At 41.8% G+C, this 17,900-nt stretch overlaps 1 protein-coding gene across 7 annotated transcripts in view; it reads left to right on the forward strand.

Annotated features, from left to right (window-relative positions):
* LOC141166567 (uncharacterized) overlaps positions 1-17,900 on the forward strand; it is a 47,684-nt gene that overhangs the window by 2,395 nt on the left and 27,389 nt on the right. For all 7 annotated transcript variants that reach the window (XM_073653385.1, XM_073653380.1, XM_073653379.1 and 4 more), the window contains 6 exons: positions 2,527-2,659; positions 3,619-3,792; positions 4,173-4,254; positions 4,426-5,025; positions 12,892-12,977; positions 13,115-13,229. In XM_073653385.1, coding sequence (XP_073509486.1) covers positions 2,582-2,659; positions 3,619-3,792; positions 4,173-4,254; positions 4,426-5,025; positions 12,892-12,977; positions 13,115-13,229 — 1,135 coding nt within the window. In that variant the 5' untranslated portion in view covers positions 2,527-2,581. The remainder of the gene's footprint in view (positions 1-2,526; positions 2,660-3,618; positions 3,793-4,172; positions 4,255-4,425; positions 5,026-12,891; positions 12,978-13,114; positions 13,230-17,900) is intronic.

A 17,900-nucleotide genomic window follows, 5' to 3' on the forward strand; every position in this document is an offset into this window, starting at 1 on the left:
AGAAAACTTGTTCCCCTAAATAAGTTGATCAAATTGTACTTTTTTTCCTCAAAAATGTTTTATGGTTTCACATACGTCTTGCATTGGTGGCCTAATGCCTTGTATTGTTCATGTTTGCAAGCTGAATTTTGGGATCCTAAGAAAAACTGCAAAACCTACATTATGGCTACAGCTTTTTTTCTGCCAAAAGATCATGAATGAACATAGCTTAAGTGAAACTTTAGGAGCCGGTTGGCCTTTTTTCATTTTCTTTGTTCAAGCCTAGACATTATTAGGACATGTGTATGATACCTGTCGATTGTACACACAGCTTGGCCGGTAGGTGTAGACATGCCGCTCACCTCTCTGAGCAGGACAACCCCTATAATAATGGAGACCACTGCGACCAAACCTGCATTTGCACATTTTGGTGGGAGCTGTGTATTTGCTGCACAGTTTTGGATTGTGCATCGATTTGCAACAATTTTTGCGGCTGTTTAAACCAAAATCTATCAAAACCACATTGACAAATGAGGGCTTGAATGGTAAAACATGCAGGACTTTTGGCTGCAGTGTAATTCAGCACGAGAATACACTCTTATCTGTTACTCATAGCAATGAAGAATATAAAAGGGGACAAACTTTTTTTCCAATATTTAACTACATGTATGTTAGACTAAAAATGCAATTTTAAACAGTGTTGTACTGTTTTTCTTTGAAAGCCTGTGCGTTGTGCTCAGAACTGTGGAGTCTGTGTCCATTTTGACGGAGTCTGAGTCGGTATAAAATGGACTGACTCCGACTACTAAAATATATAATAAACTGGGTACAGTAATACAATCCAGGATGTGCTGTAAACGTTTTCATAAGAATTTGGGAAAGTTATGAAATGTCCTGTAAATGTCTGCTCTGTTCCTGATGTAAAGATCTCGGCTAGTGGTAAGCGAGCATGCTCGTTAATCGAGATTTACGAGCATACTCGGGTGTTTTCCAAGTCTCTTCCGCATGCTCGAATGTTATGTTTGAGTCACTCCGTGTGCATGATTTGCAACTGTTTGACAGCTTTAATACATCTGAGGAATACCTGTTTATTAGGCATTCCACACATGTATTAAAGCTGTCAAACAGTCGCAAAACATGCACACGGAGTGACTCAAACATAACATTCGAGCACGCCGAAGATACTCGGCGAGCACTTGAGCATGCTCGCCAAAAGGGTTAACAGAACACACTCGCTCATCACTAATCTCGGCTTTTAGTTGAGATGAATCTGTGCCACACTTTATGTACACGCTCAGTAGTGACCAGGGCTGTGGAATCGGAGTCAGGGAAATTGAGGAGTCGGAGGTTTGGCTTACCGACTCCACAGCCCTGGTTGCACTATTGCTGGCCGTAAGAAGAGCTCAGTAAAAGACATGAAGTATAGGTGTGTTTATATTGCACAATTATCGGGAATACGATTTCCTAGGAATGCTCGTTCTCGATAGTCATACAGTGCAAATCGGCTGCTGATAACCAGACAAACAAGTAAACTGCCCCTTCGTTGGGTGAAATGATCTTTTGGATTGTTTAAATTTAAAACATCATTGTTCTCGGCAGCATATCGCTCTGTGTAAACAAAGACCTGTGCTGGCGAGAATAATGGCAGCCTATACACCCTGGACAATCTATTACTGATTGTTCTTTGCTCAAAGGATATGTTGTCTGCTTGTATTAACAGGATATTAAACGACCACCGATCAGAAAACATTTAGCCAATTGACAATTGTTTAATGCTTTAAGTCAGGTGGTGTAAACCCACATTTACAAACTGCTGTCAGCACCAGCTCACTGACAGTCTTGGTTGATCTCATTCTGCAGCCAACAATAAACTGGGATACTAAGAGCCTTAAAAGCCAAACAGTACAAAATCTTCAATGAAAGCCAACTGCAAACATATTTTTTAGCCCAAAATGCATGCATTTAAATTGAATCCGTCAGCAGGCTTTTGCTGTGAAATTTGAGAGCAGCATGATGTAGGGCTGAGAGTCTCATTCCAGGGATGTGTCAAAGGGTTGTGCAATGCTGTTTCAATAAAACTAGTGTTTTATCAGCAGGAGATGTTCCCTACAGGACTAGGTGTCTTGTGCCTGCTAGTCATCTGCTCTGACTAACCCCACCCCCAACACTGCTTACCAGCCTTCAGGCAATACAGTGTACACAGGAAGTTGTAAACCAGTGCTGTGGGTGGGGTTATACTGGGCTCAGCATTCAGAGAACTGCTAGATCTACAGCAGAGAAAACTGTATCAAAACGACAGCAAGCAGCCCGGTAAGTGACACATCGCTGGAATCAGGGTCTCTGCCCCTACATTATTCTGCTCTTAGATATCATAGCAAAAATCTTGTGACAAATTCCCTTTAAGTAAGAAAAAAAAGTTATCCATATCCTTTAGTATTCATTATGTAATATTCTTGTAAGTATTTATTTGTGATCAACCACTGATTAGATTACTATAAAGTATGTTATCGAGGAAACCTTCATTCTATTCTCTACTTCTATTTGTAGTTGGACCTTTATGATTTCCCGTTAGGACGTCAGCTTATTTTATTTACACTTCAAAATGGATCAAGACAAGAATCTCATGGTTGAGAATTTATTAAATATCACCCTGGAGATCATCTACCTGCTGACTGGAGAGGTGAGGGGCGTATGATTGGAGAGATGATAGATTTTGGATGTATTAATAAAGCATGTGACTTGGGAGAGAAGAAAGCCTCACATCTTCAATTAATACCGAGAACGGTTAGAGGATCTGTCACTTGCTCCAAAAAAATGTTGATATTTGACATATTCCGCTCCAGAAGAAACAAATGTAAATGCCTCTGCCGTAGACACGGCGCAAAACTGAAAAGAGCAGCAGAATCAGGGGAGCGCAAGGATTTTTACAAGTCATTTGACTCAATTTTTTTTAGAGCAAGTGACTGGTCCTCTTTTTAATTCGAGTTTCTCTTACTTTGGAGAACGTATGCAACCAGGTAATAAGATTAGTTTGAGCAGTGTCCTTGATAAGCCCCAATACTAGTAATGAGCGAGTATGTTCTGTTAACCCTTTCGCCGAGTATGCTCGGGCGAGCTCCGAGTATTTACAGTTGCTCGGTGATATGTTTGAATCGCTCCCGTGTGCATGATTTGCAACTGTTTGACAGTTTTAATACATGTGAGGAATGTGTAAGAAATAGACATTCCTCACATGTATTAAAACTGTCAAACAGCCGCAAATCATGCACACGGAAGTGATTCAAACATATCACCAAGCAGCTGTAACTACTCGGTGCACGCCCGAGCATACTCGGCGAAAGGGTTAACAGAACATACTCGCTCATCACTACCCAATACACATTAGATAAAAGTTGTCCGAACCCAGTGACTTTCAGACCAGCTGTATCTGATGTGTATGAGGGCAGCAGCTTTCTTTTCTCTCCCTATTGAAAAGATATGAACGCATGGCCGAGCTTTCATTGTATGGAGAAGTCAGGAGAGACGACGGTCTACCGGATCAACGTCTGGTGGCTAGCGATCTCTTGCGTATGGCCAGCAGTGACCCTTGGCTATTTCGGCTGTGATAACTAAAGTTGCACATTCTTTCTAAATCTACAGGATTACACAGTAGTAAAAAGGACATCCGCTGACCTTCCCCATTCATCAGTAAGATGGACCCGACCTTGGAGCCCCATCAGGATGACTTCACCTCGATCACTGATACTGGCGAGGGACAGTGAGCAGAAGATCCTAGAACTTACTGATCGGATCATTGAGCTACTGACCGGAGAGGTGAGCATTTCTTGGAATGCAAACATTATAGTATATTGCATAGCTGTTTGCTGGTTGCACCTGATGATTTTGGCAGCATCATCTGACCAGTTAATGTGTATGGGGGCATCTTGATTCTCTCACAATGTCAGATTTTGGGGAAGATGAGGATCGGCAGTTGAATTTTGACTTCCCGATCCTTTTATCAGGTGAATAAGCTGCCGCCAGACCTGCCTGTCAGCGGCTTACTTCCCTGATACTACTGAGGACCCATGCACACTCAACCAAGAAAGGACTGCAAGTGTAGGGGGATCGGAGGAGAGAGCCGTTGGGTAACGGCTATCCAAAGTGTGTGGCCAACACCGGTGTCTGGGTGTTGACTGTATCATTGTGTTTTTCAGGTTCCTGCTGTCCATTATTTAGAAGACCCTAAAGACTTGGATGAGGATGATACAAAGAATCACGAGCCTCTCTCTTCTCCAGGTAAGAGGAGACTTCATTTTATGGACAGGAGAAAGCAATTTTTAGGATCAATTGGAGTCATCCATGATCTGATTATGACAGAAAATGTATTTGGTCACTGTGTGTTTCCTTTTGAGTGGAGTTTGTCACCATTTTTAAGATCTGCTCTGTTTGTATCCATTGTATCCACAGCCAATGCCCACAATATCAGAACGTCTTCACCAGATTGGAAAGTAGAAGATAACAATGACTTTGAGAATTCACCAGAAGAGAGCTGTAGTTTCCAAAACCGTCATTCAGGACTTCAGGATGTGGATATAAATATCAGGATTTCTAATGATGGGGAAAAGATTCCTGATAAATCCACTTTTCCTCCACCTCGCTGGGATAATATTTTCACCTGTTGGGAGTGTGGTAAGTGCTTCACCGAGCACGATGCACTCTTAATGCACCAGAGGGCCCATGCGGAGGAGAAGTCATATCAGTGCTCTAACTGTGGGAAGTGCTTCAAAAAGAAATCAAATCTTATTCAGCACCTGAAGATCCACTCGGGGGAGAAACCGTTCCTCTGCACAGAATGCGGTAAAAGCTTCACGCGGAAAGCTGATCTCGTAAAACATCAGAGAATCCACACGGGAGAGAAGCCGTTTCCCTGTCCTGAGTGCGGCAGATGTTTTACCCAGATATCAACTCTCAAAAGACATCGGAGATTTCACTCAGGACAGCATTTAGAAGAACCCAAAGACCTAGAGGACAATGAAATGGAAAATCGTGAGCTGGTCTCATGTCCAGGTAAATTTTGCATAAATCTAATCTACAGGATAAATGTATATATGAAACTTTGTAATCTACATTAACAGAGAAATCTGCTTCTTTTTCCAATTTTGAGTCACTTTTTCTCCTCTTCTGCCCTATGAACTCCTCACTCACTCTTGGTCAAAAGAAGACAATCCGGTCACCTCACTGAGGGCTCAGATTAACGTTGCCCATTTGAGTCTAGAGAGCGAGGAGGAGGGAGAAGCAGAATGAGAAATGGGACCTGTACTTTAGCTTAAAGGTTTTTTTTTTTTTTTTTTACCCCAAGCTATAAGCTAAGCTGTGCTGGATTGCAAGGAAAAAGTCCTCCACAATTTTTTTCTTTCTGTTTTTCCCTTCCTCCAGATTTTTGGTTCAATGTCTCCATGTTGGCCTTTTATCTTCTTGATTAGGTAGCTTTCTGTGCTAGCACCACCCTGCCCATGCTCCTGTACTCCTCTGCCCACCCACTCCACCCTCACTGGCCAGGACTCTGCTCCCGCATGGCTCTATGCAGTGCAGCACAAATCGCCTGCTCTGTACCCATTACTTTCATAAAGCTAAAATACTTATGTGTTCCTCTATTACCCTCCATTAGAATGGCTGACCTGCTCCTTCTCTGCCTGCGCACTCCCTGTACATCTGTTACATCACCAACTGTACTACCTTCACAATTTTTCTTTTTACTCTCTCTGCTGGCTCCTATCCTATGTATTATAGTACTGCTCCTCTCCCCATGTATTGCACAAGCCCAATTCCCAAAAAGTTGGGGCGCTGTGTAAAATGTAATGAAAATTATGTCAAAATTTGGAAATCCTTAGCCATATTTTATTTCCAACAGAACATAGGCCACAGAACGTTACACATTTTTCCATTTCATTTTAAAAAATCAACTGCTTTGGAAATTGTTTATTTCTGTTAATGTTGATGATTATGGCTTACAGCCAATGAAAACACAAGTCATTATCTCAGTAAATTAGAATACTTTATAACAACAGCTTGAAAAATGATTTTAAAATCTGAAATGTTGTCCTACTGAAATTTATGTTCAGTAAATGCCCTCAATACTTGGTCGGGGCTCCTTTTGTATTTTACATTTTGATTCATCTGACCAGAGAACTGTTTTCTATTCTGCCTCAGTCCATTTTAAAAGAGCTTTGGCCCAGAGAAGACGTCAGCGATTCTGGATTGTGTTGATATATTGGCTTCTTCTTTGAATGATTGAGCTTTAACTTGCATTTGTGGATTGCACGGTGCACTGTGTTCATAATAAATGATTTCTGGAAGTTTTCCTGAGCCCATGTAGTGATCTGCATGACCGAAATTCCTGTTTTTAATGCAGTGCCACCTGAGGGCCTGTAGATCACGAGCATCAAATATTAACTATACACCTTGTCCCTTGTGCGCCTGGATTTCTCTAGAAACTCTGAATCTTTTGATATTATGTGTTGTAGATTGATATATTCAAAGTATTTTCAATTTTACGTTGATGAACATTTTTCTGAAATTGTTTCACAATTTTTACACCGAGTTGTTAACAGACTGGTGAACCTCTGACCATCTTTGCTTCTTAGAGACTCTGACTCTCTAACATGCTCTGTTTATACACTGTCATTTGACTTGGTTGAAAATTAACCTTTCAGCTGTTTTTCATTAGTACAACTAACTTTTCCAGACTTTTGTTAACCCTATGACAGTTATTTTCAGATGTGTTGCTGCCATCAATTTCTAAATTCTAAATTTCTGAGTTAACTTTTTCAAAGAAAATGGAAAAATGTCTTTCACTTTCTGATCTGTTTTCTATGTTCTGTTGTGAATAAAATAGGACTATAAAAGATTTCCAAATCATTGCATTCATGTTGTGTAAAATGTAAAAAAGCAAACAAAAACGTCCCAACTTTTTTGGAATTGGGATTGAAGTACTGCTCTATGTAGTATAGTACCTCTCCTATCCTTGTGTTTCATAGTACCGCCCCTATCCCTGTGTAGTATAGTACCGCTTCTAACCCTGTGCAGTATAATACCGTTCCTATCCCCGTGTATTATAGTACCGCTCCTATCCCCCGTGTAGTGTGGGTACCGCTCCTATCCCCCGTGTAGTGTGGGTACCGCTCCTATCCCCCGTGTAGTGTGGGTACCGCTCCTATCCCCCGTGTAGTGTGGGTACCGCTCCTATCCCCCGTGTAGTGTGGGTACCGCTCCTATCCCCCGTGTAGTGTGGGTACCGCTCCTATCCCCCGTGTAGTGTGGGTACCGCTCCTATCCCCCGTGTAGTGTGGGTACCGCTCCTATCCCCCGTGTAGTGTGGGTACCGCTCCTATCCCCCGTGTAGTGTGGGTACCGCTCCTATCCCCAGTGTAGTGTGGGTATCGCTCCTATGCCCCGGGTAGTGTGGGTATCGCTCCTATGCCCCGGGTAGTGTGGTATCGCTCCTATCCCCCGTGTAGTGTGGGTACCGCTCCTATCCCCCGTGTAGTGTGGGTACCGCTCCTATGCCCCTTGTAGTGTGGGTACCGCTCCTATCCCCCGTGTAGTATGGTACTGCTGCACACCTTTGACATCTGTGTAGTCAACCTTGACTCTCCTTTGATCTATGTCACCTGTTTGTTTCTTAGAAAGCTCACTCTTTCCCCATCTTCATCCTCCACATCTCATCAGTTCTCCCCTCAATGCATTTCTGGATTGTCCTGATCTTCCCTGCAGCCTGCGGATCAGTGCAGCACCCACACTCTGACAGCAAGATGAGAAATAAACTGTAAATACACTATTTTCTATTCATCTCTATGTTCACATTTACAACTTGTTGCAATTAATATATACATTACATGTATATGTGTCGGCATTTCCATGTGTATATATAAACATGTGTAAGTGTGTGTGGTTGAACATACAGTCATGGCTGAAAGTGTTGGCACCCTTGAAATTGTTCCAGAAAATGATGTATTTCTCCCTGAAAATAATTACATTTACATATGTTTTGTTATACATGTTTATTTCCTTTGTGTGTATTGGAACAACACAAAAAAAAAACTGAGAAAAAAAGGCAAATTGGACTTAATTGAACCCAAAATGCCAAAAATAGGCCAGACAAAATTGTTGGCACGCTCAATTTAATATTTGGTTGCACGCCCTTTGGAATAAATAACTGCAATCAATCACTTTCTATAACCATCAACAAGCTTCTTGTATCTCTCCACTGGAATTTTGGACCACTCTTCTTTGGCAAACTGCTCCAGGTCTCATATGTGAAGGGTGCCTTCTCCCAACAACAATTTTAAGTTCTCTCCACAGGTATTCAATGGGATTTAGATCAGAACTCATTGCTGCCACTTCAGAACTCTCCAGCGCTTTGTTTCCATCCATTACTTGGTGCTTCTTGAAGTATGTTTGGTGTCATTGTCCTGATGGAAGCCTGCAGGACAGCTTGAATTTCTTTGGAGCATGATTGGGGCAGCTTATCCACCATCCACACTATCCTGCGTTGCAACCTTTCATCGATTTTTCTCTGCCGTCCACATCCAGGGAGATTAGCTACTGTGCCATAGGTTGTAAAGTTTTTGATTATGTTGCGCACCTTGGACAAAGGAACATCAAGATCTCTGGAGATGGACTTGTAACCTTGAGATTGTTGATATTTTTCAACAATTTTAGTTCTCAAGTCCTCAGACAGTTCTTTTTTTACTCTTTCTGTATTCCATCCTTAATGTGGCACACACAATGCAAAGATTGAGTCAACTTCTCCCCTTTTTATCTGGTTTCAGGTGTGATTTTGATGTTGCCCACACCAGTTACTTGACACGGGTGAGTTTGAATGAGCATCACATGCCTGAAACAAGGTTGTTTACCAACAATTTTGTCGGCCCATTTTTGGTGTTTTGTGTGAAATTATGTGCAATTTGCCTTTTGTTATCCTCAGTTTTTTCTGTTGTTCCAATACCCACAAAAGGAAATAAACGTTGTATAACAAAACCTGTGTAATTGCAATAATTTTGTGGGAGAAGTACTTCATTTTCTGGAACAATTTCAAGGGTGCCAACACTTTCGGCCATGACTGTATGTACAATATATATATATATATATATATAATACTATACTATATGTGTATAACAATCCTATTTTTACACAAGTTCATCCAATATCTCATGACTATGGCTGGCAAAGGTGTGTGAACTTTTAAGAATAGCAGATAGTTTTAAGGTGAAATAAGCGCCTGATGTTTTCAACCAATAGGATAACAATCATATGTGAGTAGGCAACCAATTTTTTTTTTTAAAGAACAGGGATCCATGAAAATTTGATCTTCACAACACGCTTATGGAAGTCTATCATGGCAAAGGCAGTTTCTGAGAAACTCAGAAGTCCATGCTCATCTGGCTGGAAAGGGTTATACAACCATTTTTAAAGTGTTTGAACTCAACCAATCCTTAGACAAACAGGTTATGTACAAATGGAGGAAATTCAATATTATTATTATTATTATTATTACACTCTCCAAGAACCAACAAAGGTCACTCCAAGAGCAAGGCATATAAAGGTCCACAAAGGAACCCGAGGTAACTTGTAAGCAACTAAAGGCTTCTCTCACATCAGCTAATGTTAATATTCATGAGTCCATTATCCGGATGACACTGAATAACAGTGGTTTGCATGGCAGGATTGCAAGGAGAAATCACTGCTGTCCAAACTGAACATTGCTGCACATCTGCAATTTGCTAAAGATCACCTAGACAAGCCAGATAGCTATTTAAACTATGCTTTGTGGACAGATGAGACCAAAATAGATCTTTTTAGTTTAAATGAGAAGTGTTTGGTGAAAGAAAAACACTGTATTACGGCATAATTCCCTCATACCATCTGTCAAACACAATGCTGGTAGTATCATGGTTTTGGCCTGTTTTGCTGCATCTGCCCAGGACGGCTTGTCATCATTAATGCAACAATAACTTCTGAATTATACCAGCAAATTCTAAAGGAAAATGTCAGGACATCTGTCCATGACCTGCATCTTAAGAGAACGTGTGTCATGCACCAAGATAATGACCCAAAGCAGACAAGTCTCTATACAAAAAAAATGGTTAAAGAAGAAAAAAGTTAAGGCTCTGTAATGACCAAGTCAAAGTTCTGAACTCAGTCCTCAATTTAGAATTGTTACGGAAGGACCTGGAGGGATCACTTTATGGGAGAAAACCGATCAACCTAACAGAGTTGAAGCAGTTTTGTAGGGAGGAATGAGCTAAAATTTCTTTCAAGTTGTGCAGAAATAATCAACAATTACCGGAAACATTTAGATCCAGTTATTGCTGCACATGGTCGTCATGCCCGATACTGGATGCAAAGGTTGACATAGTTTTGCCATTCACACACACGTGATATTAGATACATTAATTAAAAAAATTACAAAGTTTTAATATTTTTGCTTCATGTTTTTGATTTATGCAAAAATATGAAAAAATGTGAAGGGTTCTCAAACTGTCAAGCACCACTATATATTGTGTATATATTATATACAATTAGCTCCAGAAATATTTTGTACAGTGACCGAATCTTCGTGATTTTTGCTTTACATGCCACTATTTCAGTTTAAGTAAAGAGGTTGAACAAAAATATCCTGTGGAATGTTTGGGAATTGAAACCATTTTTGTACAAACCCTCCTCATTTCAGCGGCTCCAAAGTAATTGGACAAATTAACTTTACCCTAAATAAAATGATAATTTTAAAATACTTTGTAGAGAATCCTATTCAGGCAATGACTGCCTGTAGTCTTTAAGTCACTAAACGCTGGGTTTCCTCCTTTGTGATGCTTTGCCGGCCTTTACTTCACCAGACTTCAGTTGCTTCTTGTTTGTGGGTCTTTCTGCCTTAAGGTTTATCTTATGCATGCTCGATGGGGTTGAGATCTGGTAAATGACTCGGCCATTGCGGAATTTCCATTTCTTTGCCTTGAAAAAAACTCCTAGGTTGCTTTTGCAGTAATAATAAAATAATTTTTATTTATATAGCGCCAACATATTCCTCAGCACTTTACAATTAAGTAATGTTTTAGGTCATTGTCCATCTCTACTGTGAAGCGCCGTCCAATCAACCTTGCTGCATTTGGTTGAGTCTGAGCAGAAAGTATCGCCCTGTACACTTCAGAATACATCCGTCTGCTTCTGTCACATCATCAGTAAACACTAGTGACCCAGTGCTATTGGAAGCCATGCATGGCCATGCCATCACTCTGACTCCACCATGTTATACAGAGGATGTGGTTTGCTCTGGATCATGAACCGTTCCAAGACTTTTCCATACTTTCTTCTTCCCATCATTCTAGAACAGGTTGATCTTAATTTCGCTTGTACAAAAAATGTGTTTCCAGAACTGTGCTGGCTTCTTCAGACTTTTTTTTTGGCAAAGTCTAATCTTGCCTTTTTATTTTTAAGGCTGATTAATGGTTTGCACCTTGTAGTGAACCCTCTGTATTTGCTCTCATGATATCTTCTCTTTATGGTAGACTTAGGTACTGAAACGCCTACTTCCTGGAGAGTGTTCTTCACTTGAGTGGATGTTGTGAATGGGTTTTTCTTCCCCATGGGAATGGATTCTGCTGTCATCCACCACTTTTGCTTCCGTGGATGTCCAGGCCTTTTTGAGTCCCTATAATAATGGTCTGTGTCTCTTCAATTGAGAGCTCCTTTGACCACATATTGTGGGTTCACAGCAACAACTTCCAAATGCAAATGCCACACCAGGAATCGGCTTGAGACCTTTTACCTGCTTAATTGATGAAGGATTAATGAGGGAATAGCCCATGCAGCCCATTAAAAAGCTCTTAAGATAATTGTCCAGTTTCCTTTGGTCCCTTGAAAAGGAGGCAGCTACATATTGTAATTCCTAAACGCTTACTCCAATTAGAATGTGAATACCCTCAAATTAAAGCTGAGAGTCTGCACTTTAAGCCCATAGTGATTACATAACTGTATCTTGAACATATTTTGGTAAACGGCTAAAATGCCAAAACTTGTTACTGTCCAAATATTTCTGGAACTAACTATATGTATTAAGTATTCTATACATATATAATACTTATTACTTACATATATACTTATAATTTTTAGATGGGTCGGATGAGAAGTGTAAAGAAGTTTGGAAGTGACTGATTGCTAGCACCTACGATGGGCATCACTGTCACTTGCAGACTTCTTTCACTACACTGTGCATGTGTCCCCTCATGAATGTAAAAATGCAAAAACTCAGCACTCTTGCACTGAGTTAGGCAGTGAAGAGCGGGCTGTCAAACAATATTAAGTCAGCATTGATACCCGATCGATAGAGCAGAGTGAAACAGGAAGAGCTGCTCTATCGCCTTGACTGAGTCGGAAGAAACTTCATCAGGAGCTGTCACATGACTACTCTGAGCAGGGTACACTACAGGAGAGGCATGTAGTTAGTCACTACCTGCCTATAAGTGCACAGCACGAATGAAAAAAGACCTGAACAACCACTTTAACAGTAAGTGTTTATTTTACCTCAGAGCAAGATTCACATCAACACTGCTCAGTACTGCTGTATAATGTATTCCATGCTGTTGCTTCTGAACATGTGCTACATACAGACAGAAAAGCCGAAATCTCTCTCTCTCTATGTAGTGTATGGGAGACATCATAGCAGCTTGCATCCATCCACTAACTCGGAGAGAACTGAAAATTGTAAAAAAAAAAAAGCAGCCTGCAGAGGAGTAAGCTGAAAAATGAAGAATACGAGTCCTAAAATATCTAGAAAGTCTTATTTTTCACATACAAAACAGCTTATTCTCATGAGTTACCATCATCTGACTATGAGATAGAAGCAAGGTATTTAGTCACTGTATATGTTTCCTACAGATGGATCTGGTGAGAGAGAGAAACAACAGATGTCATCCAGTCTTCCCCATTCAGAGGTAGAGCAAAGTGACCTACAAGATGGCGAGGTACGTACAACTGAAAAATGTCTCCAGACGTCGTCAGATTGACATGTATCTGCACTTGACCATGTGTGGAGAAGCTTATGCTGCCCTATATTGTACCTGATCTGACAGTATCCACTTTATCATTCCCTGTTTACTAGGGTGGAGAATCATTTCAGATTAAAGTTGAAGTTGTTCAATGGGAAAAAAATGAGGCGTACAATAGCGATCATGTGCAGTGTAAGGAGGAGAAAACCCCTATAGAGATCACTACAGGTGGGTATTAAACTAGCTGTGACTTCATAAATTGCCGTTCTGATTTATGCTTTTATTTCCCAAATAAATACAGCACTTCATCAGATCAATTCATTTACATTGGATTAGGTGTAATGAAGATTGACATCAATCTCTTTAATGTTTATCTTTTTTTTTTTTTTTTTTTTTTTTTTTATAAAGCCGTGTCCGTATTTGCTCAATTCAGAAAATGTAATAAAATAAATACAAAGAAAAACAATATTTTGATATGTATCTATATAATGTATCTTCAAGTCACCTAAAATTTATATATACCACTAGATGGTGGCCCGATTCTAATGCATCGGGTATTCTAGAATATGTATGCGGCCGACAGGGCGCAATCAGCAGAGCGGTGTTTAAATTTGGCGCCAAAATCGCTGATTGGTCGTGGTGGCTGGCCGCGACCAATCAGCAGAGCGGGGTTTAAAGTTGCCGGCGGCCGCAACCAATCAGCGTCGTATTAGTGAGGACCGGGGAGCGGCGCTGCCTGTGCGGGTACTTCTGCTGCGAGCAGCTGGGAGATGAGCGGCTGCTCGCAGCAGAAGCATCCCGACCGGCGGCGCCGCTCCTCGGTCCTCCGTTCACACTTGCCGTCGGGAGATCAGAGCGTTGTTTAAATTTGGCGCCAATCTCGCTGAATGGTCGCGGCTGGAGTCCGCGACCAATCAGCACAGCGGTGTTTAACTTTAGCGCCAAGATCACTGATTGGTCGCGCTCTCCGCCCGCGACCAATCAGCGAATCGTATTGGTGAGGACCGGGGAGCGGAATCGTATTAGTGAGGACCGGGGAGCGTCGCTGCCTGTGCGGCTACTTCCGCTGCGAGAAGCTGTGAGATGAGCGACTGCTCGCAGCAGAAGTATCCCGACCCGCAGCGCCGCTCCGCGGTCCTCCCTTGACACCCTAGCCGCATGGATGTCAGCGCCGCTGCCTGTGCGGCTACTTCCGCTGCGAGAAGCCGGGAGATGAGCGACTGCTCTCAGCAGAAGTATCCTGACCTGCAGCGCCGCTCCCCGGTCCTCCCTTGACACCCTAGCCGCATGGAGGTCAGCGGCGCCGGCGGTCGGGGTCCTTCTGCTGCTACCGGCCGGGAGATGAGCGCCTCGCGTCGGTCATCTCCCGGCTGCATCTCCGTCCCGCAGATGAGCCGCTAACGGCCTCCATCTTTTTTCAGAAATCCCGTGGCGCTGATTGGCCGCTGCCGGACCAATGAGCGACGCGGGATTTCCAGGACGGACGGACGGACGGGATAAGACGGACGGACGGGAGAAGACAGACGGACGGACGGGATAAGACGGACGGACGGACGGGACGGGATAAGACGGACGGACGGGATAAGACGATTATATATATATATATATATATATATATATATAGATGGATCCAAGGGGTAACGTTTCTCCTTGCAGAGAGTGACATGCTAAGCATGTCAAGGTGAAGAGACTATTAATCCGCAATGCTCCTCTGGGAAATATGCAAATTGTCTCTTCAGAAAGGAAGAGAATTAGAACTTTAGTGCCACCTATAGGAAGTAGCAATCCTAAAAGTCAATATAAACTCTCTAATGAGCCTTGTCATGTGATTTAGGATAAATTGGATCTCTGTCAGACACCTCTCACACTCTGCACTGACGAGGGGCAGTACCCTGAAACATAGTGTCTGAAAATTGAGATTCTAGTTCTGGCTTTTATCCCAAGTCATGTAACTAGGATCGTTAGAGAGTCGATATTGACTTTTAGGATTGGACTTCCTATAGGTGGCACTAGAGTTTTAGTCCTCTTCCTCTCTGAAGAGACCATTTGTATATACCAGGGACCAACACTGGCAGTGAAGGACCCCATGTGCTGGATTTGTGCTTGCCACCCTTCCCTCCTTCAGGCCCCAACTGCGTATACATGTGCATATTTACATGCATATTCACATTAGACATGCATATATAAATTCTGCACATGCTAACACATTACACGCGTTACATTATGCACATAAATACATAGTTCATGCACACGAGCATATATAAAATACACACATTACATAGCACATGCACAATGACGACCAGGCTAAATATATATATATATTTATTTTTTTTTTTTGTTCTTTCATTATAGTAAGAATCATAACCTTTTTATTTTCACATAAGTTTCACTATATGAGGTGCTGTTTTTTTGTTTGTTTTTTAAAGTTCCATTTAGCCAGACACGTACATTTGGTTTAATTTTTGTGAATTTAAAGGAGAAAGAAAAAAGAAAATAACAATAATCTATTAATCAATCACTATAAATAATGTGTTCACTATATTGTAAGGGTTGTTACGATTACAGGCATACTAGATATGTCAGTGTTATTTACTGGTTTGTGATTATTTTTAAAAACTATATTAAAAAATGTAATTGTTTTTTATAATTTTATAGGGAAAAAGTCCCTGATTTTTATTTCACATCTAATATACAGGTGTATAAGGTTGTATTATATATTACATCCCTATATACCAATATGTACCAGTACAATAAGCCTGTAAAAAGGAATACTACTACTTGGGTATATGAGGATTTTCTCTGCATAAAGAGCAGCCATGCTAGGGGTTGTGAGTTTGAATCCTGGAAAAGCCACTTCAAGAAATGCAAAGTGTTAATATACACTCCTCAACATTGAAATTGCAACACAAAAAAAAGGAAAAGTCATGGCATTATGGAAATAACCATGTTAGTGATATGGAAATGATGAAATAATAGTAACAACGTTTTTTAAATATTTTGATTTATTCAGTATAAAAAGTATGAGCACAACATGCAGAAATCCCTGCACTTGGCACAAAAAGGTGTATATCAATGAGGTTATTCATGGTTGTCTTAGGAATGTCCTGCCACGCTGAATGCACTTGGGCACAAAATTTATCAAGATCGGCTGCTGACAGCTCCCTTTGCAATTGCCGAACTATGACGTCAACATATGGCCTAGCATTGTTGTGTTGTAAAATCACTCCTGGGACAGTTAGGAGAAATGTCCGTACCACTGGTTCCATGACCAAATCAATGTACGGGCTCTTTCACACGTCAGTGTCTCCAGTACGTGTGGTGACAGTTTTCACATGTACTGGAGACACTTACACACACAGACTCATTCCAATGAATGGGTCTGCACTAGTGTTGAGCAATACCTTCCGATATCAGGAAATATCGGATCGGATTGGATCGGGCCGATTCCGATACCGGAAACCAATGCTAGTCAATGGGACACAAATATCGGAATGAAAATAAACCCTTTCTTTCCTTGTAGGTTAATTCTACATGAAGAAAAACAACTAACAATAATGTGGAATGTATTGGGGGAGGTGGTTGCCCAAATCGATGGGAACAGTGCTCACAGTGAAACATGAAAAGCCGGCAATTCATCAGCGGCATACACGGTACCCGACAATTTAGAACAGAAAGGATAGAGCTTCACACCTAGATTAGATATAGAAACATGTCAGTCACATATATAATAAGTACAGTGACAGTGTTGGTTACTGTACTTGTCATTTAGTGTTAAAATAAAGGATTTATTAAAAAAAAAAATTGGCGTGAGGTTCCCCGTAATTTTAGTCTCTAGCGGAGGTTAAGCAGACGGCTGGGGCAGATGTTTGAAGCCAGGGAAGGGGGTAATACCCACGGAGCTTCCCAGGCTACTAATATCAGCTCCCAGCTGAATACCTAGCCTTTACTAGCTTTTAAAATGTGGGACCCCCCCCCCCAAAAAAAATGACGTGGGGTCCCCCCTATTTTAATAGCTAGCAAAGGCTAGGCAGACAGCTGGGGGCTGATATTAATAGCCCAGGAAGGGTGCCATGAATATTGGCCCCCTCCCAGGCTAGAAACACCAGCCGGCCCAGAAATGGCGCATCCATAGGATGCGCCAATTCTGGCACTTAGCCTCGCTCTTCCCACTGCCCTGTAGCGGTGGCAGTGGGGTAATAGGGTTGGGGTTGATGTCAGCTTATAATGCCAGCTGACATCAAGCCCAGGTTAGTAATGGAGAGGCGTCTATAAGACACCCCCATTACTAACCCCATAGTGAAAGTTAAAAAAAACACAAACACCCAGAATAAAGTCCTTTTAATTGAAATAAACACACAATTCTTTATTGTTCTAAATTAAACCATACTTACCATCACGCCCATTCCAGCTGAAGCCAACGATCTCCTGCAGTAAAAGAAAAATAATAAGCCAACATCATCCTTACCTTTCGATGGTTCCCAGGACAGCTCCAGCTCTGCTACATCGAGATGACAGGCTGGATCGCAGCAGAAAGCTGCCATCCAGCCTGTCATCCCGCAGACACTGAGAAACGCAGGCATGCTTGCGCTCCTCAGTGTCTGGCTGTGACGGCATCCAGATGATCCGACAATGAACTCAGCTCACCTCATGCACGTCACTGACAGCGTGGGAGAATTCTCCTGCGCATGCGGTGAGCGTGAGAGACTCGGCTCATCTGGATGCCGTCACAGCCTGACACTGAGAAGCGCAAGCAAGCCTGCGTTTCTCAGTGTCTGCGGGATGACAGGCTGGATGGCAGCTTTCTGCTGCGATCCAGCCTGTCATCTCGATGTAGCAGAGCTGGAGCTGTCCTGGTAACCATGGAAAGGTAAGGATGATGTTGGTTTTGGTTTATTATTT

This window comes from Phyllobates terribilis, unplaced genomic scaffold (genome assembly GCF_046119375.1).
Source record: "Phyllobates terribilis strain yellow unplaced genomic scaffold, ASM4611937v1 Scaffold_11__3_contigs__length_659146591, whole genome shotgun sequence".
Taxonomy (NCBI): domain Eukaryota; kingdom Metazoa; phylum Chordata; class Amphibia; order Anura; family Dendrobatidae; genus Phyllobates; species Phyllobates terribilis.